Source organism: Patella vulgata, chromosome 3, assembly GCF_932274485.2.
Source record: "Patella vulgata chromosome 3, xgPatVulg1.2, whole genome shotgun sequence".
NCBI lineage: Eukaryota > Metazoa > Mollusca > Gastropoda > Patellidae > Patella > Patella vulgata.
This window is the reverse complement of record NC_065881.2, coordinates 56524144-56546331: the sequence shown is the minus strand read 5'-3', so window position 1 is coordinate 56546331 and position 22188 is coordinate 56524144. Positions and strand designations below refer to the sequence as shown.

At 33.7% G+C, this 22188-nt stretch overlaps 1 protein-coding gene across 2 annotated transcripts in view; it reads right to left on the bottom strand.

Moving 5' to 3' along the window:
- Positions 1 to 21662, bottom strand: part of LOC126814622 (sodium- and chloride-dependent betaine transporter) — a 50151-nt gene extending 28489 nt beyond the window's left edge. For both annotated transcript variants that reach the window (XM_050539895.1, XM_050539896.1), the window contains exons 1-2: positions 21485 to 21662; positions 1867 to 2063 (exon numbers count right to left, since the gene is read on the bottom strand). In XM_050539895.1, coding sequence (XP_050395852.1) covers positions 1867 to 1957 — 91 coding nt within the window. In that variant the 5' untranslated portion in view covers positions 1958 to 2063; positions 21485 to 21662. The remainder of the gene's footprint in view (positions 1 to 1866; positions 2064 to 21484) is intronic.
- Positions 21663 to 22188: the final 526 nt, after the last annotated feature.

Genomic DNA, 22188 nt, shown 5'->3' with positions numbered 1-22188 from the left:
AGCCCTTTCAAGGGTGAGATCAGATTCTCGTAATAATCTAGTTCTTAACTGATCACTAAGAATGCCACAAACAATCCTACTTGTGTATCTCTTATAAGGCTATCACGAACTTCCCCAAACTCACAGTTTTTGGCTTTTTTACGTAAATCAGAAAGATACTGATCGAATGATTCACCTACTTTTTGGGAGCAAATGTTGAAAATATGTCTCTCAAACGTCACATTTCGTTTCGGTGAACAATATTCTTCAAATTTGTCAAGTACGAGTATTAATCTTAGTCTATTTTCAGGAGTTTCAAATACAAAACTGTTATAGATTTCTAAGGTCTCTTCACCTATAGTATGAAATAATGTTGAGGTTTTTATCTATTTGGTCTACGATACAGCTTGCATCAAGGTAAATTTCAAATCGCTATTTCTAACGTCTCCAATTTTCCAATAAATTGCTGTCTAAATTGAGAGAACCCGGAGCCTTCAGCTGATCCATCATTAAACTTCTAGCACCACTTCTGACACCATGTACTACTATCTATGTATTTATCATTCTAAAAATGACCAACCATGTGCGTTGAAGATTTTATTCTCACAAGTGCATCCACCTGTGCAACCTCAGGTGTCGTGTATATCTATATACCATCCAGATTAGCCAGACTCTAGAATCACTTGATGAGCAAACGTGATCATGTGGACAATGTAGTTCTGATCATCTGGACACTATATTACAATGCCCTATACTTTTTAAATCTAAATCTTCTATTTACATGTATATTGGGCTGAGGATTTGGGGTTTATACCAATTCTTTATTATGAAAAATTCTATAATTTTCAACTTGATAGTATGTTCCCCCAATGTTAATTTGGTCATTCATTGCAATCTCAAAACATACATTTATAAAATATTTCTATGAGCCTGAAATAAAATAAAACCAAGTACGAACAATCCAAACCATTAGACAAAATTTGATGTCCTAAAAAAATGTGAAGTTAAGACTTTTTAAATTGGGAGATTTCAATTTATCAGCTATTGAGCAATAAACAACTCTGAAAAACCCACAAGTAAACTTGGTGTTATTTCTGGTTGTTTAAATTCTTAAAACTGTTATGTTATGTAAAATTACAAAACCAGAAAGAAAGGCGAATCTTTAATGAATAAAATAAATAAGCGAATACACGACATGTGGGCTGTTTAAATGATGTGTAAAATAGACGCCTTCTCATATAGATGCGACTACGCAAACAAGTCATCATCTATTTATCATATGCGTGATGTGTTTATAATCTATTTAAAAATATATGTATGTTCAATGTTTGGAAGTGTCTGGACTCTGGTGCCCATGGTGTTGTTGTCAGTATGAAGATTCCCAAAAAGGGTTCGAGTTAGGGTTGGCCATGATTCCACTATGCTAAGATGTATGTGCACAACAGATGATGACTTTCGTGTGTAGACACAAGTTTCTCAATTCATCATCGCAGTTTTTCTTTGCAATGTTTTATATTGTTGTGAAATAAAACTGGAATATAAAACAAGCGGGAAATCAACAAATCTTGATCATCAAGTGGCATTTTTCCAATTTCACAGCATTTGCTGTTCAAACTTTTTCGTTCCATCAACTATGTGCAGAACTTGTAGCATACTACAATGTGGTTGTACTATAGATTTACATATACATTGTATGTAATATGCACAGTCAACAGGTTGCAATTAAATAAGCAAATTATATCTTGAGTGAACAATAATTGACAGCTTGCATGACAATATCCATTTACCTAGTAAGAAGAATCCTATGATGGTGAATAGTGTAATTATACCAACAGAGAAAATAATAATTTCACACAGAACACTGCAAAATTATTTAGTTTAACTTACCAGTAGGCAGACGCATAAACGACACATAACAAGTAAACACACTTATGAACATAAACTGGAACAAATTCCACTGGGGTATTCCATCCGACATTTTGAACAATATACAAGCAGTTGTCTGTGTGTCAAATTGGTTTCTGGTGTTTGGTTGCCGTTGCTATCACATTTCTCAATCTGTGAATCTAAACAAATTCATTTCTCTGGAAAAGAGTAAAAAAAAAAGTCACAAATATTTTAAAAGGCAATAGAAGATTGTATCTTCAAGTTACAAGCTACATGTAGGAAATCCAATAAGACACCTGACCTCCAGGGTCAATACTGTTATTTTCTCTGATTGGTGAGAGTAAATTTGCTAAAGTCGGCTTACACTGATATATAAAATGTTTCTAAAAAGTAACCTTTTACTAATACTTATGTTTATATCCTCTGTACACAACCTTTTGGTGGGGGCAGCATGTTGAATTACTGGTACTTTAGAAGTAATTATTAAATATTGAATAAATGAAGAATACAAGATTATTCGATAAAACAGCAATTCGATACATGTACGTTTGTTCATCTCACTACTATGAACAAGACACTCTTCGCCTCGTCAGTCATGCAGAGCAGAGGGTCTAGCAACGAACACAATCTAGTCATTCGGGTGGTACAAAAAATCGAGGTCCCGTGTAGTCATTGCTATGCGTGCAAAAGAACTCTTGACAGTTGAAATTCAAAATAATAGATTTGAAGGCTATCCAGGCATAATTTCAATCATAGCACACTGCATGGCATATGCTTGACTTCCTTTGTCTGGATGGAGCAAAAAAGGTAGGATGTTAAACCCCCATTACGTTTCATTTATTATTCAAAGAAATGTTATATTTCTGCGAAAATGCCCTTTCATCCTTGTGTGGAACTGTGGATATAGTTTAACCAATTCCAATTAAACTCACTAAATTGGGTCTACAAAATAGATACATATAATATATTCTTTAAAATCGTGTTAAGATTTAGAGACTGAATCATACAGTATATGCCAACTTTATACCACATTACACAAATAAAACAAACTTGATTGAAAACAGATAAACTTAATTTGCAAAAAAAAAGAAAAGATTTTGATGTGTCTGGAAAGTAAATAAAACAATACCTACATTCGTATTTGGAACATCTATAGCTTAACATGTAAAGTATACATAGGATGTAGATAGTATATACATCATGTGATATACAAGCCAATATGTAGTATGTAATGGTAGATAAATTTGTCTATAGTGTAATTAATTCCTCACCTATCACATTCCTATATCTCTTTAATTGGAACATACCAACTCCCCAAAAAGCTTTAATTAAGGGAACATTTCTAGAAGTGTCAAATGTCAGGAGATTGACCTATATAGATGTTAGATATATCAAACCAGCTAGGTCATCAATTGTAATGTATTGTTTTTATTTTTTTCTATCAAGTCGAGAAGGTATAGGTATTGTTTTTTTTTATGATATGCCCTGCAGACATAATAACTTATTTATTACACTTACCACTACACTAGCTAACTGTATCAAAACATTATATTGTGGATAACTGGTCAATAACTATACTATTTAATATCAAGACATAGAGAAATGTATATAACATCCAGGTTATTTTGGGACTAACATAGTATATTTCTACTTCAATTATTAACTTAGTTAGACACAGGTGTCTTTAACATAAGGAGAGACATCAGAATAACTTGAGCAAACCCACGTTAGGCAGGCAACCCTAGATTTTGTAAAAATGAGTTTTTGGATACAATTATTTTTTTCAAATGTTAGTGAATTCTAGAGATTAATTTAACACTGTTTTGCAAGAAGATTGTCATTTTCAAGAATACCCCAGACCATCAGTTAAATATCAGTGATAAAAACTCATAAATTGCAAAACACAACCTAGATAGAAGAAAAAATAATTAGATATTGTAAAAGGTTTTAGTTGCGAATCAAATGTCATGACGGCAATAGGATAATAATTTTCTTCATTCGACTAGGGTATTCTTTTATCTATAAATCAACAAAGCATTATACAGCAATGAAGTCCTCCGGCTATTAAAATTAGAGCACTGAGTTGAATCAATATTTTTAACATTATAGACAGGTTTAACCGAGACCATCATCTTTGCTGTATTCTACAATTTAAATGTAACGTTCAAAGCTATAAATAGCTTGTGGCAAAAATTATCGTGATCCGGATAGGAAGAAGTAAGTTTAACTAGGCAACAATACACCTTTGGGTTGGAAGGGCCATAATTCAGTGAAAAAAAATAAATAAATAAAATAATCAGATCCCCTGAAATAGGAACTTGATCTCTAACTATACAACGGTGTACCAAATTTTAATCAAATATCTCAAACATCAATAAATAAACCAGGGGCTGCCAGGAAAGATACGCCCACATTTTGCAAGAGATGGATAGAGAACAAGCTAAAAACAATAAACATGATTTTTTTGTACAATCATGGGCCATAATCCAAGAAATTATGGTCTGAAATGGACAAATATCGAAAGAACTGAGATCTTTGGGATATAAAGATATATTTTAAGTTTCATCACAATCAGACAAAAATTGTGACCTCTAGAGTGTCCACAACTTTCGTATTACATACCTGTACACAATTTGCGTACAAGGAACGGCCATTTTGTCATACAATTTCGGTTTGATTTTCACGAAATTCGATCTCAAGTAACATTTCGGTGTATTGGTGGTATATTCAAACATTTTTTTAAATTAGATAATAATTGTGACCCCTAGAGGGACTTAAAGCTAAAAACGTGATTTTACATACAATCAGGGGCCATAATTCAGGAAGTTACAGTCCGATATGCGCAAATATTAAAAGGAACCAAGATCTTTGGGTTATAAACATGCATTTCACGTTTCATCAACATCAGATGAAAATTGTGACCTCTAGAGTGTCCACAAGCTAAAAATGTGATTTTTCGTACAATCAGGGGCCATAATCCATGAAGTTATGGTCTGATACATGCCAATATCGACAGCAGGCGAGATCTTTGAGAGATAAACCTATATTTCAAGTTTCGTCAAAATCAGATAAAAAAGTTGACCTGTAGAATGTCCACAAACAAATTGCGGACGGTCGGACAGGGGTGACGACAATATATGAAAATGCGGATATATAAAAACTGTGGCTAAAAAAGCAATTTTTTGTAAAATCAGGGGCCATAATCCAGATAGTTACGGTCCGATGTGTGTGAATATCGAAAGGAACTGAGATCTTTGGGTTGTATTACTAGTTGTAAACATACATTTTAAGTTTCATGAAAATCAGAGTGTCCACAAGTTAAAATGTGATTTTTTTGTACAATCAGGATCCATAAAATACATCAAATTGCGGTCTGATATATGCCAATATCGAAAGGAACCAATATCTTGATGCGATAAACCTATTGGCGATATTTCAAGTTTCGTCTGAATGGGATGGGATCCAAGTCATAATATACTTGATAGGGTAAAAGTAGGAGTAGTAATAAGTGATGATATATATTAAGGGTAACATTATGATATCACTGGTTACTATGACTAACCTTAATTGTACTTGAAATGTCATTTGTGTAGTAGTATTCCCCGAGGAAGTAAGTTTTTACACTTACGAAACGTTAGAGGCTATAAAAGATGATTTTGTTTTAAATGTTGGCGTATAAAAATATACACAAATGATAATAATTCAAACCTTTTATACCTCAAGATCATAAAAGATAATCTTCCAGTATGAGGGAACAATGGCACATAATACAATGCTACAGTGTACATGCAGATTACAATTTGTAACTGGATCATTTATTGAATAATTAATAACACACAACAAAAGATAATGCAATCTAATTGTATAAAGGAATGCAGTAGAGTGACACAACATGTTTCTGTAAACCTGTTGAACAAAGAAATCTATTTAAAGAAGCATTATGTACATGTACATGTACATGTACAAAGTCCAGCTTAGGCATGGGACAAATGGGCCCAGGGAGCTGTGGTTTAGGCCCCCTCCCCCCCGCAATACATGGCAAAAAGAAAAAAAAGATAGTTGCCAGGCAACAAAACATGCGCCCACAGCAACTTAATCGTTCGGGTGGTCTATAAAAGTTGTCGCATATTTTTACTTTTGTCGGTAATGAAACACTTATAGTACACTAAAATCTGATTAAGAGTAACAACACATTAAACATACATTATAATTTATACAAGAGCTAAATCTGCCTATTGCAGGTCTTTCTTTGGGCCTGAAATGTTATCTAAATTATTAATGAGACATAATTTACTTATCCAGAGCATAATCAACTCTTGATGTGATCGCTAGCCTGCGATATTTACTGGATTAGAATCCGATTTGCTGCTCAACTTTCATTCATGATTTAATCATGAAATGAATAATTGAGAATATGTTTTTTATCGTACCAACTTTAGTAAGGATGATTGAGGCTAGGCCGAAAATTCAATCACTAAATTCTTGGTTCAGAGTGGATCAACTTGACTGAAATTTTCAGCAAATTCCCTTTACATTATCTAGTTTTTAACAAACATTTACATAGTAAGAACTGCCAGCTCGTTATCTAATCTCCCATACGTATCTTTAAATAATTATCATTAATTAACAGAATTTGTTTGGCCCATGTTAAAGTTTAGTATTCAAAACATTTAATAACATGGATTTAGCTGTACAAGTTATCAAAGATAGGTTGCCAGTTAACGAAACATTTTAGGATGGTATTATGTAGTTCTGGCTGGTGTTATTGTGACCTCTAGAGGGACCACAAGCTAAAAACGCGATTTTTCGTACAATCAGGGGCCATAATTCAGGAAGTTAGAATTCGATATGTACGAAAAGATATTTGGGTTATAAACATGCATTTCATGTTTCATCAAAATCAGATGAAAATTGTGACCTCTAGGGGGTCCACAACCCCGATACACAATATTTTGACACTAGTTGCGAACGAGGGGCGACCATTTTGTCCGTCAGTTTCGGTCTGATTTTTACGAAATTCGAACTCAACCATCATTAGGGTGTAACGATGAAATATTCATAGGTTTTTTAAATCGGATAAAAATTGTGACCTCTGTGGGTCCACAAGCTAAAAACATGATTTAAACATGATTTTTCATCCAATCAGGGGCCATAATTCAGGAAGTTATAGTCCGATATGCGTGAATCTCGAAAGGAACCGAGATCTTTGGGTTATAAACATACATTTCAAGTTTAAACCAAATCGGATAAAAATTGTGACCTCTCCAGTGTTCACAAGCTAAAAATGTGATGTTTCGTATAATCAGGGGCCATAATCCATGAAGTTACAGTCCGATACATGCCAATATAGAAAGTATCCAAGATCTTAGGGTGATAAACCTATATTTCAAGTTTCATTGAAAACGGATAAAAATTGTGACCTGTAGAGTGTTCACAAACAATTGTGGACGGACGGACAGGGGCGACGACAATATACATCCACATGAAAATGTCGGTATCAATGACAAAATCTGAACTTTTTGGTACGACAAGCCTATAATCAACTCTGTGACTGTAGAACATCTGAAGGTTAAGTCTTGGTTGTCAAGTACCATTGCTACGATAATGAATGATCTATGGTATATACTAAGCAGCAAAAGAAACGTCTTGTTGGTATGTTACTCTGAATTGACGCATTGCATAAAACTTGCCAAATGTTTCTATTGTATATTTGTGACCACATCTCCAACTTTACCTGAGCAATAAGGCGCCTTCCCAAACACAGAATTGAACCCAGGAAATGTTCTCAAAAACGCAACCTGACTTCTGATATGGTAATGTGTTCTCCATGATTTTCATGTAACTCATGCTGCACGTTCTGTTCACCAGGACCAGCTCTATAAAATGCACCCCCCCCCCCCCATACCTTGGTTGAATCATTCACACTACAACGTCAGCAGCATGCCACGACTCACGACAGCTCCGAGGAACCAAGTGCTTGGAAGACTCGACGCTGGCCACACTGCCCAAGTCGTTGCCAATCAATTCCAGGTCAATATTCGGACCATCTATAGGCTTCAGCAATGCTTTCAGGCAACCAACACCACGGATAATCGCCCCCGAACATCCCTTCACACTTCATCGAAACAATGTTTTCCAGCATGACAACGCCCGTGCCCACACCGCCAGAGTTACTCAGGACTTACTACAGCAGAATGGTGTCAACGTTATGCACTGGCCAGCGCTTTGTCTGGACTTAAACCTGATTGATCGTCTTTGGGGTGAAATTCAGAGGAGACTTAATAACCTTGTACCAAGACCAAACACAGCCGATGGATTGCGCCAGGCTTTTCTGACAGTGTGGTTCCAGGTGCCAATGGCGTTCATCAATCATCTAGTCCACTCCATGTACAGATGTTGCACTGCTGTTATTGACACTTGTGGTGGACACACCAGATACTGATGTATAGACTGTGTACAGACTCTAAACCTTCTCGTAATGTCTTGGAATTGTGATGAATTAATCACTAATGTGTCAAATACTGTTCACAAAAACTTGCTTTGATCCATTTAGTAAATCGTTTTCTAGTATGATTTGATTTTGAAATTGTACTGACGTTTTTTTGCTGTTTAGTATATTTTCAAACAGTCATAACTTCACTTAGAATAAAATAATTTAAATGTTACATAATGCATTTTTAACTGACCAATTTGGTTCTTTCCAATCCTTATGAAATACTATTAGTAATTTTCAACCCTCTACCTAATTTAATACCTTAACTTAATTAATTTCTTGCACCTTTCAGTGCACATGAAGAACATTCCTTGGGAACCACATTAATAATCCATGAGTAATTGTCACTTTTTTTTTAAAAACAAATTCAAATTTATCGTCTGAGTGTCAAAGAGAGATCACACAGCAAATTACCTAAATTTCTACTTTCCTTTATTAAAGTAGGCCTTTTGCATTTCTTTTGTTCAGTAGGCCTATATTTTGTAAAGAAAAATAAAATGAAAATCAATGTTATATGTATATAATGGATGTATTATGTTATCATATTGATTGAACATTAAATAAACATTACTAACAAGTAACCAATCAATAGTAACAATGGCACCCAACAATTGTCGGAGACATAATTTTTTTTTAAAAGTCATCATTAACAAACTGTTTTAAGCATAGGCTTGCATGGAGTCTTTATTTTTTTAAATCTAATTAACGTTTAGCATAGGGTTTCAGAGACATGGTAAATAAATCTGGATCTAAAATTACATACTGTACAGTTCAGACATTATACAGTATAGACTTTTTTCAATACTAAAAAAGTAATGTGGCAAGTTAGTTTTTTTAACATTCAACAATGTGCCTGCAGTACATTTTTATTTGAAATATCTAAAACATTCAATTAGGATAGTTTGCCAGGCAACAAAACACACACCTCACAGAATAAATAGCTGGTTTTGGGGGTTTTTTAATCATGAAGATAACACTGTGGATAATGTCAATTCATTTAGATGATATATGATTTATAGAAAAATCAATAGACTTCTTCATCACATGAATATAAACTTAAAGTCAATCTAGGGCTTTAAAAATTAATATTGTGGATGGCTGACTGACAAACTGCATTTAAATGTGTGCTTACATGTACGTGTCCATATATTAACTTTCAAGTCCCACTTTCCCACAAGTGGTTTTGAACAGGGACAGGGAATCAAGGTGAGGACAATACAACAGATGAATAGCACTTACTGGTATAAAATATACATACGGTACAGATATGAATACTGTTATATGTAAATTAATTTAAAAAGCTTACTCACAGACATTGAATATCAGATTTATGTACACAGTAACAACTGATTGCTATAGTTGAAATATCAAGCATAAAGTAATAGTTACATGTATACTGTTACAACAATGTTAAAGAGCATATTTCCTATCCTATCATCTAACAACTCATTTCACTGTCAAAAACCTCAAAATCCTTCCTGTACATATATCAACAACATCTACAATGAGCTTATCATGTAAAAATGCATAATCTTTCTTTCCATATTATACTTTAGAATGGATTATATATAATACTATAAATCTGGCACAAATTTAATAAAACTGATTGTGAAAATTAAATTCAAATCAGATTTTAATAATTTATGTGAAAGTACATGTACATGTATGTTAGCAAAAACCTTTGTGTCAGTTTTACACGTGTGTGGTGTTATAAATACTATGAGATGGGGCCTCCTACCCCTCTGCCAAGACTTTATGAAATGAAATGGGTTTTATTATTAAAATTTTGCAAACATAGCAGTGTTTCAGCCAACTCTTCATCAAACTCCAGCTACCGAGGGTTCTTTTATGTGCAAACCAAAATGTACACAGGACCTCAGTTTTTTGTCCAATCTGAACGACCAGACAATGTTCCTTGCCAAGCCCTTTGACTTGTACCATTGACAAGGGGAAACCATGCTGATAAATCCTGAGGAACCTCCTTGGACAACACTGTCATCGAAACTGAGACCTTCTTTTAGTGAGCTACCACCTAACACACAGTGCCACAGTGGATCTCCAAGACTGAATATTCAAGTCTATAAATTAATCTATTGGAAATCAAACTTTAGAACTACTGCAGCTTCGACAAGTAGTTCAACAATTTTATCCAAATATCTTATATTATGGCACTAAAAAGACGATATTTGACTTAGAGCGATAATTTTACAACCAGTCCAACAGTGTTGAAAGAGTTGTTATAGATTTCTCAGTTACAGTTCTCTGACTGTGAAGTCACTGGAAAGCTTGGACTACATTTAGACATGACATATCAAGTACCGGTATATTTTTTTCTTCCTAATATTCAGGTCGCATCACTCTTTTTTAATTATTTCTATAGATCATGATGTTTAATAGTCTGTAGTTGCCATCAATAATATGTATGATCCATAATATGCATTTTTGTGGATGATCTAGAGAACGGTTCAGAATGTTTTAAAGTCTTTTGTTTGCAGCAGATTTATTCATTGCCTGTGCAAGCACGCCTTGCCTATTTAGAATTCCTACCAAGACATTTATTAGCTTGTATTAAATAGATCCTGTTCATTAAAAAAATTAATTAACTTTTGTCACTTTCAAAGTGTGTCACAGGAGATATAAAAATGCAGACACTGTGATTCTTATCTGAAATGAGAATTCAATGGAATTAAAAGAAATTCAACTCTTCCCTTGTCAGTGCCTGCAAAAACAGTAAATCTATTTATAGCAGTTTCATTAGACTGATTCTTATTTGATCATTACTTTTAGTACAGATAGTGGCAGTCACAGCAGATTTCTTGATAGTCAAACGTGGTTTGTCAGAAAACCACAAATAATTTTATCATCTGGATCATTAGACAGATTCTTATTTGATCATTACTACAGATAGTGGCATAGCAGATTTCTTGATAGTCAAACATGGTTTGTCAGAAAACCACAGACAATTTTATAATCTGGATCATAATGGAAAAAAGCAACAATTTGGTTGTTTTGTCCTTTCGTAACAATGTACGAGTCAACCAACTATTTACATGCGTGGTCTTTAGAAAGTGTGCATGTACCTCTACTAAACCAGCTCCTGCGTAACGAAACATATATGCCTACCTGCAGATTTGTCATCTGGGTCATATCAATAATCAGTTTAGTTAGTTGTAAACTAATAAATAGATACCCTGATTTGCAGTGTCTTTACAAGACGTACATGTACAATACAATGAATGACAACATTATATGTCCTGTGGTTTGTTCTTCCTTTAAGGGTAAATCAAATGAAATTTTGGGAAAGAAATTTCAAAATGATTTACATTGTTTTGATGGTTGTTATAGTCGTTACATAATCCATTATTTAAACATATCAATATGTTTTTGTAGTTCCCACTACAATTAACTGTGGACCAATGAAATTGCATACACATCTGTTTATAATCTTGATTTTACACCAACCAGATCTGTTTTATAATCATGATTTTAAACCAACCACATTTGTTTTACATCACGATTTTATAATTACATCGTGATTTTACAACTACATCTGTCTTAGTTATAAATTGGACTTTACACTAACCACATCTAATCCTTGAGTGGCATTTAGCGATTGAACACATTAAAAACACAACACAGTTTATATGGAAATACAATCACTGGTTTATAAGTATAGCACGACGTTTCGACAAGTATTCTCTTGTGCTTGATAACGATAAGAGAATACTTGTCGAAACGTCGTGCTATACTTATAAACCAGTGATTGTATTTCCATAAAAAATGTGTTGTGTTTTTACTAACCACATCTATTTTATATTTTTATATCATGATTTTCCACCAACCATATCTGTTTTACATGTATAATCATGATTTTAAGCCAACCACATCTGTTTATCATGATTTTCCAGCAAATACATATGTTTCATATGACACCATACAATTACATACTGCTTATTACATGTACATCAGTTTTATATCATAATTTTCCACCAACCACATCTGTCTTAGTTTTAATTAGGACATTACACTAACCACATCTGTTTTATATCATGATTTTCCACCAACCACATCTGTTATGTCACTGTTATACATGTATTTATATAAATAATCATGATTTTAAACCAACAACATCTGTTTATCATCATTTTCCACCAACTACATCTGTTTATCATCATTTTCCACCAAATACATCTATTTCATATGATGATTTTCAACCAACTGCATCTGTTTATCATGATTTTACACCAACCAAATCTATACAGGTCACAATTCTATGCAGTACAATTACTGCTTATTACTGAGCGACGTTTCGAAAAGGCTTCTCTAGTCATTAACAAGCACTTAGTAATAAGCAGTAATTGTATTCCATAGAATTGTGACTTGTATATTCCAGTTCAATTACAAATGCCATTAAAACAATCAACCACATCTAGTCTATATAACAGTAAAATGTTTATCATTATAGGTTCACCATCATCAATATTATCATTGCCATTAATATTAACATATTGAATATTGACATACACAATGATGAGCATCAAACTATAAAATCATTCAAACAATAAGAGCCTATAAATATTATAATGTCTTGAACTACATGTATTCTATCAAGTGGTTGACTAAAGGGTGTCAGACTTAATGATACTCCAAATTATTGTGTTTTTATTTAAATTTATTTTCACAGAGCTTATAAAAAAGCAAAATAAAGTATTGGCAAGTTTTTTTTGTACTATTCATTCACAATATTAATATTAGTAGAGTATAGGACTACATAATATTTTTGGATTACTAGTATGTTTATCAGCTACCAATTCCTACAATAGTTTCCATCTACATTTGGGTCATAATATAATTTAGCAATGAAAACAAACTACGAATAAATCAGCTAAATAAACAACTGATATCAACTATGCTCAGTTAAAACAAACCTAGCACTTTTTCCTCCAGACCATACACTGTTCTGGGAAATGACTTTGGTTATAATATGACTACCAGGTAGAGTTATATACATGTACTGGTAGTCAGTTGCTTCCTTACTAATCAATAATAATAATGGAATCAGGGGTAACTTTCTGTTTGTCACACAAATGTGCTACAGTTTTATGATGGCTGCACAAACAGCCAAAACAAATATTCTGTTACTACTGAAAGGCTTTGAAAAGTAAAGATTCTCATAGAAAAAAAATTACTTCAGAGAAGACAAGGATAATACGAGAATAAGCAGCATGTTTCGATATGCAATAATTAAATGAATATTTAGTTTTATCATGAAATAACAGGTTTTAGATTTTTAACAAAATATTGTATTTGGGGTACATGTACATGTATACATGTATGTAATAGGTCTATCGGACTAAGGATAATAAAAATTGTCTTGCTGACATATAAGATATAATGATTGCCTAGAATATAGTGTGTGCAAATTGTTTCTGGAAATCAACTTAGGCAAATAGTACATGTACAACTATATGGCCCAGTGTCGGCAGACAGTGTGTAGTGAAACTGTTTCAAGAAATAAGTTTTCAAAAGAGTTAACTAGGCACAAAATTTTATAAAATTTTGAACACCAAGCAAGCCTATCCCTTTTTGTAGAAAAAATACCCAATCACCTGATTTAATACATAGGATTCTTTCTATGGAATGGAAAGATGTAAAAATTATTCAAGCTTATTTTCACAAAATTGTTAACTACTATGTACATATCATTTGTGCTTGTAAATGATAAGAGAATACATGATACATGTACATAGGCGTACGAGCTGGGGGGCTGGGAAAATTTGGGCACACAATTGTACTTTGTAAAAGTTGTTAAAATAATATTGCGTTCTTGAATGTGTCCAATTTAACAGCGAATTTATTATTATTATGTAACATACTAAGAAAGTACCTACATTTTTTGGGCACCAACCACCACCGCCCCCCTAGTCAAAAATTTCCCTATACGCCTATGTACATGTACTTATTGAAATGTTGCGCTATATTTATAATAAACCAGTGATTCCAAGTTGTGTATAAAGATAGCTAATTTTTGACCATGAAAACTCATCTCTTCAGCAATATGAACCCGATACTGCTGATTTCCATTTTTTTAGTCTTTGGATTGTACTAACCTATCTAATGTATTCTAAAATTTATTTGAGCCAGATCAATTCATTATTATCGATAAAACTGCATATTTAGAAAGGGATACCCTGCAAGTCTTTTATAAAAAGAGTCCCACTGGCAGACATTTGGATCTGCATGCCTTGCCAAGACGGTGTCCGAACTTTGACCTTGGATATGACCTTTTCGGATCTAATGACACAAATTGAAATAAGAATATTTTTTGATCTAAGCTTATTCAGTCAGTGTATCATCTACATGTATGATACTTCCATGGCTCTTTAAACGTTGAAAGCAATTGTAGATGAAAAGAAAGTTAATATCTATTAAATACTAGATAATTTACTAAATTAGGATACATGTATGTTGGGTACATCATGTCTACCAAAATAAGCGCAATCAATGATTAAATCACCTTAGTAACAGAAATATCTCTAATGTAACCAATAATGTAGCACTTTACAAAAATAACGCTTTATGTAAGGCTGTAGTGGCCATGAGTTTTATGTATTCAAGTCACCCAGTGTGTGATAAAAGTGTCTGCTAAAGCCAATTACGACTTCGCATCAATTCTTCCTACCTTCTAAACAATTATTCAAATTAAGGTCTCATACTGCTTGAATCCGTGAGCAGAAACCTTCATAATTTTACTCCAAATTGATAATGTTTTTGAGCTAAGTTACTCTTGCTGTCTTCAAATTAGCATGGAAGCCATTCTTGGTTAATTTAATTCCAGCACATTATTGTAAATGGTACATGTAATGTATCTACATCTGTACATGTATCTTATGCTCACTGTTTCAAACAGAATATTTGATCTAATTTGGAATTCAACTTTAATTTAACAGACACTGCTATACACTAAAGTTCAATAAACTAGAGGTTTGAATATGACCTACATGTATTTAGTTTCTGTTCTGCAAGAGGTCAGCACTGGAATTCAGAATTAATTTCAGTGAAATGACATGAACAAATACATATGTAACCTAAATAACGCCTTGCTTATGATTATATTTGGGAGAGAAATTTACCAAGTATCAACAATAATACATGTACTTAATACAAACAAATTTATCTAATTCACTTTTATATTTTAATTACCGGTATACCCACATTTGTAGACTAGTGTTTCTCAACCTTTTTTGTTTCGCACCCAGTTTGGAAGCGCTACATGTATTTGCCTCTTTAAATATGTTAAGGAGCCCTTAACACACATATTGTACCTAAACTTGAGATATTAATTTTGTCAAATTATCGTAGACACAAAAAAATTAATCTTATATTCATTTGAAAGATGTTGAGAACGAGAATAAAATTGCTCAGGTCATTCCGTATATTTCTAACATAGAGCAGACAGGTCAAGGAATTGGATAATGAACTCTCACAACAATGTGAAGAAAAATATAAATATTTAATTTGATTCTCAGTTTAAACTCTTTCTATCATGCTTAACATTTGAAATTGTAAGATAATAGTTAATACAGACAATATGTGGTTGTTTCAAATATGGATTCTTAACAAATTGACTGAAAAAATTTGTAATAACTTATAATTATAGTTTGTATCAATATCAGTACAGTAACATTAGGGTGTACATGTGCTGAGGTACATGTAAACAAATGTAAACTTGAAGACATAACAAGATTTGTGATTTAACTCGCTGACTTTATGGATTTGAATTGACAAGAGAGAGAGAGAGAGAAATGGGGTTTAACACCTACTTGATACAGACTAGGTCATTTCGGGACTATTATGGTTTAATTTTATTTCAATAATTCGCTTGCGCGATTGGGTCTTTAGCAGTGGGAGGAAACCGTGGGACCCGGAGAAAACCCATGAGGTTGGACAGGCAACCCTACTCCTTGTCACGTACACCGGGGATTCAAAACCACGCCAGTTGACTCAATGAAAGGCCTCGTGATACAGTGCGCACATGCTAACCATTCGGCCATCCAACCCCCCTTTGAATTGACAAAAGAAAAATCTGTAAGCTTACATTTAGTGTATGACAATTGACTTAAACAATATTACATGTAGCTCTGTCTATCCCAAATGATTCCTCATATAATAATTCAACAAATTAATATCTCAATAAAACATCAATGGTTATGTTCTGTACCATTTTCAATACTAGTCACAACAAATTTGAACCAGCGGCTGCCAGGCAGCCTGAGGCAGGATACGCCCACATTTTCGAGTGATGGATAGAGAACAAGCTAATAAAAAAGAGATTTTTCCTACTATTAAGGGCCATAATTCAGGAAATTACAATTCCATATGCGCGAATATCGAAAGGAACTGAGATCTTTGTGTTATAAACTTACATTTCAAGTTTCAACAAAATCGGATAAAAATTGTGACCTCTATAGGGTCCACAATCCTGATTTACCCTATTTTTTTATGCTGTTTGAGAAAGAACGGTGGCCATTTTGTTTGTCAATTTTGGGTTTATTTTCATGAAATTCGAATTCAGTCGTCCTTAGGGTGTAACAGTGATATAATAATACAGTTTTTTAAATCGGATAAAAATTATGACCTCTATAGGGTCCACAAGCTAAAAACGTGATTTTTTGTACAATCAGGGGCCATAATTCAGGAAGTTAGGGTCCGATATGCGCAAATATCAAAAGAAACCGAGATCTTTGGGTTATAAACTTACATTTCAAGTTTCAACAAAATCGGATAAAAATTGTGACGTCTATAGGGTCCACAACCTTGATATACCATATTCTTACACTATTTGAGAACGAACGGCGGCCATTTTGTCTGTCAATTTTGGGCCAATTTTGACAAAATTCGAACTCAGTCGTCCTTAGGGTGTAACGGTGATATAATAATAGGGGTTTTTAAATCGGATACAAATTAAGACTTCTATAGGGTCCACAAGCTTAAAACGCGATTTTTCGTACAATCAGGGGCCATAATTCAGGAAGCTATGGTCCGATATGCGCGAAAATATCGAAAGCAGCCGAGATCTTTTGGAGATAAAGCTATATTTCAAGTTTCGTCAAAATCAAATAAGAATTGTGACCTCTAGCGTGTCCACAAACAAATTGTGGATGGACGGACGTCCGGAAGGACAGGGGCGATGGCATAATACGTCCACATGAAAATGTCGGCGTATAAAAATGGTATATTTTAGACTGTACATACATGTAGTATGGTTAAAATAATTTTCTTAATTACTTAATAATTAATAAGGTCTTTGTCTAAATGTACACATGTACCAGTACATTATAAGGTCCAAACCGGTGCATGCAGAATGTAGAAAATTTACTATTTTTAGTATTATTATGTGAAGAGAATTACAACTTAAAATAGACGAAAATGTGTCTAAAATCCCATAAGTATTATGAATGTATAAAGTGATTTATAATCAATTTTAAAAGAATAATTGTAATTTCTAATCGATTTTGTAGAATGTAGAAAATTTACTATTTTTAGTATTATTATTACAACTTAAAATAGACGAAAATGTGTCTAAAATCCCATAAGTATTATGAATGTATAAAGTGATTTATAATCAATTTTAAAAGAATAATTGTAATTTCTAATCGATTTTGTTCGGTGAAATACATGAACTGTCCAAATTAAACGACAGTCATTTACGCCTACCTAGTCCATTCTACACAGAATCAGCCATTACTAAATTTTACTTCTACATGGTCTTGTACGTAGAATATGTTTTACTTTGTTTATAATAAAGGTGCCCAGAACCATAGAATATACGACTCATATATTGGTTTTGAAATGTTAAAATAAAAGGGCATTACAATTTACATGTAGAGTATGTAAGATTTTGATACTGAAAATTTCATTCAAATTACTTTATTTTGAGCTATATCAATATGTAATACGGGTCATTCAAGTCTTTAGTCTCGCTTCTCCATTTTAAATTAAATCAATAAATTTCCGATTTGTTCTAATCTATCTAAAATCAGACCCATTCGATGGTATCAAGAGTTGATTATGGTCTTGTCATGTTAATTGTGTCTAATTAATACTTTACAGAACATTTAAGGCCCAAAGAAAGACCTGCAATAGGCAGATTTAGCTCGTACATAATGCTTGTTTAATTGTGTCTTAAAAAAAATATTGAATATTAGGATCGGGTTTCTTGACAAGATCAATCTTGAGTGAAATGGACCAACATTGAATTCTAAATACCAGTAGTGTTTTCAATTTTGAATATATATACCGGTATTATTATACATGTATATGAAAAATATTGAGTTAGAGGTTTAAAAATAGCTCCTTAAAGACTTTTTGACGTAGACCATATTTTGGGTACCGGTATCCTAAGTAATGATCTTTTGTTTATCAACTGTGTATGTATGTGTAAATCAGATAAATAAGCTTAGACTTGAAGCAACCTGTTGATTCATGTAATTGATAGGGTACTCTTTCTTCATTTTAATTCATTACATCTTCAAAACTCTTTGGTGATACTGATAGAAAGAAGGTTAGATTAATTTTTACCAGTATTAACAGAATAATTATAACTCGGACGATCTAGTACATTTTGTATCTTGTAGAGTAAAATAGACGCAAGGGTGTTACTACTGTACATGTATAAACAAAGAGTTTCTTTATGTTTTTACCATATAGCTGTAATCAACTTTGCAAACCCATTTTATCTATTTATTTTTCCAAGAGGCATATCACACATGATAATACTTAATAGGATAATTATATTAAAGTTACATGATAATAGAAATGAAATGGAATTTAATGTCCTACTGTTTTGCTCCTATACTGGGCTAAAGAAGATGGGCATATGCCATGCAGTGTGCTATGAGGGTAATTTTGCCTGGGCAGCAGCATTATCGCCTACTCTTATATTGAGTTCTAACTGCCAAGAAATTTTTTACGTGCACGCCAATGTACATGTATACACGGGACCTGGGTTTCTCGTCACATCCGAACGACTAGACAGCTGGCCTTGTCAGGCCCTCCATCCTGCACCACTGACAAGGGGAAACCATATCGGAACATCCTGATGAACCATGAAAGTTTTGATAAGAGAAAGATTTCATGAATGATCAGCCCCTTGAGGATAACCCACAAAAATCTGCTTAAATTAAAACTTACAATGTACTAACATTAGCGTCTCAATAATAATATGATTGTATTATGCACTATGTACATATAACAGCTAAACAATTGCACAACATACATTGACTACTAATACTATCCGTTACATTGGTTAGATTGTTGAGGAAGAGAGAGAAATGGGGTTTAACGTCAACTTGACACAAACCAGGCCATCTTGGGACTAATATTGTTCAATTTTATTTCAATAATTCACTTGTGGTAGAGGTCTTTAGCAGTGGGATGAAACTGCAGGTTGGACATGCAACCCTACTCCTTGTCACATACAATGGAGGAATAAAAACAATACCGCTTGACTAAATGACAGACCTTGTACGTGTATGTAATGCGCACGCTAACAAATTGGCTGGACCCACATTTAGATTGAATGGCTGATTATAAACTCAACAAATGCTTTAGCCCAGACTTTGCGGATGTTGCCTATTACTCTTAGCCTATAGATTAAGATATTCAACTTTCAACATGACTATGAAAATGGCTACATAAAAATAGCCTTTATTAATTTTCCAAGTTGAAGTTTGAAGTAATATGTAGGTACCGGTTATGTCTTTAAATGTGTCTGGGTGTTTTGGAAATTGAATTAATAGAGAACATAACGTTTTTTTTGACAGAGCAGTGGCATTGGATTGGTTTCAGCATCGCAGATGTTGACAACTGATCCAGTTACATACGTCAGTGTAGAAAGTGCACATGCTGCAGATGAAGAAGCAAATATTATCCACATTTAATTTGTGTCTACTACTACTAAGTAGATACATAGTCCAGAGCCGAGTAGAGACCTATTTCTTACTCTTAGTCTTAGACTTATCTTAAAGGAGCTAAGTCGCTAATATTTGGGACCTAGAAATTGACACAAATGGGTCGCAACGCATACAATAATGTAATATGAATGTATATAAATTCATTTACATTCAATCATTTCTGTTTTTACTGTAATTTCTAATCAGTTAGATTCGGCGAAATACGCCAGTATTCTCAATTGAATTTCAATCTCTAGCGTCTGGTTATTCCAGTCTACGCCGATAGTATTTATTGGGCATGCTCTCCAGATAAGAATATAGCGTCACCGTTTGACATGACTTGTGGAATATGCCTAGCCTCGTTTTTCGAGTCCCTTATTAAAAATAACGCTGAAACGCATTATGGTACACGATTCGTGTACCAATTGTAAAATGTTTATTTGGTCTTAAAGGAGCTAAATCGCTAATATTTGGGACTTACAAATTGACACAAATGGGTAGCAACGTATAATGTAATATGAATGTAAATAAATTGATTTACATTCAATCGTTTCTGTTTTTACTCTAATTTCAAAGAAGTTATGTTTGGCGAAATACGCCAGAAGTCTCAATCCAGTGGCAATCTCTAACGTCTGGTTATTCCAGTCTACACCGATAGTATTTATTGCGCATGCTCTCCAGATAAGAATATGGGGTCACCATTTGACAAGACGTGTGGAATATTAATATATGTCTAACCTCATTCTTCGAGTCGCTTGTTACAATTTGTGCTGAAATGCATTATGGTACACGATTCGTGTACCAATCGTAAGATGTTTATTTTGTCTTAAATATTGGATATCAGAAGCCCATCTTTTTCCGGTAAGATCACAACACCAATGTTGATTAAAATTGACAAATAATTCGTGTTTTCATTGTCGAAGGTTTTGGATGATAATTGAGTTAGAGACTTAGCTACTTAAATTGGATATCAGAGAAGGCCACCTTTTCCCGGTAAGATCACAACATCAATGTTGGTTTAAATTGACAACTAATTCGTGTTTTCAATGTCGAAGATTTGGATGATACTGAGTTAGAGACTTAGCTACTTTAAATGTCCATTGTGATTGTCAATTCTCCGTAATATAATCTGACCTATAAAATATTCTAATTATCATTATCATTTACCAACCTTCAATTCAGTTTGTAGACTGTTCTCAATTCCATAATGATAATATATTGAAATCCACAATAAAAACCGCTATCTCACAACAATAATCTAAAATTGATAACACAATAAAACTAAGAGGCAACAGATTAAGACACCGTCCTGTTTCATTCGTTCTCGTCCTACTCCTGTTATTGTTATCAATGTGGATCACGGAATGGCGTGGAGACGTTTCGTAGCTAACACGTACAACTGGGACTATTCGTCCAATTTTAAGAGATAATTCGCCCACCTATTCATGACGCAAATGATACAGAATCGGCACATTCATGTCATGCTCTCATTATTATCATTCGTTATTTTCATGTCCTTAATTAAAAATCATTCATTAAGTTTATACTCCCACCAACTCCATACTCACGTTGATTTCATTATCAATATAATAATGAAATTAAATGGAGTTTACCGTCCTACTGTTCTGCTCCTAACCTGGACAAATGAAGACGGGCATACGCCATACAGTGTGCTATGAGGGAAATTTTGCCCGGACAGCGGCACTACGGCCTACTCTTATATCGAATTAAAACTGCCAAGGGATCTTTTACGTGCACACCAATGTGTACACGGGACCTCGGTTTTTCGTCCCATCCGAACGACTAGACAGCTTTCCTTGTCAGCCCCTCCGTCCTGCATCACTGACAAGGGAGAACCTCGCCGGAAAATCTGGA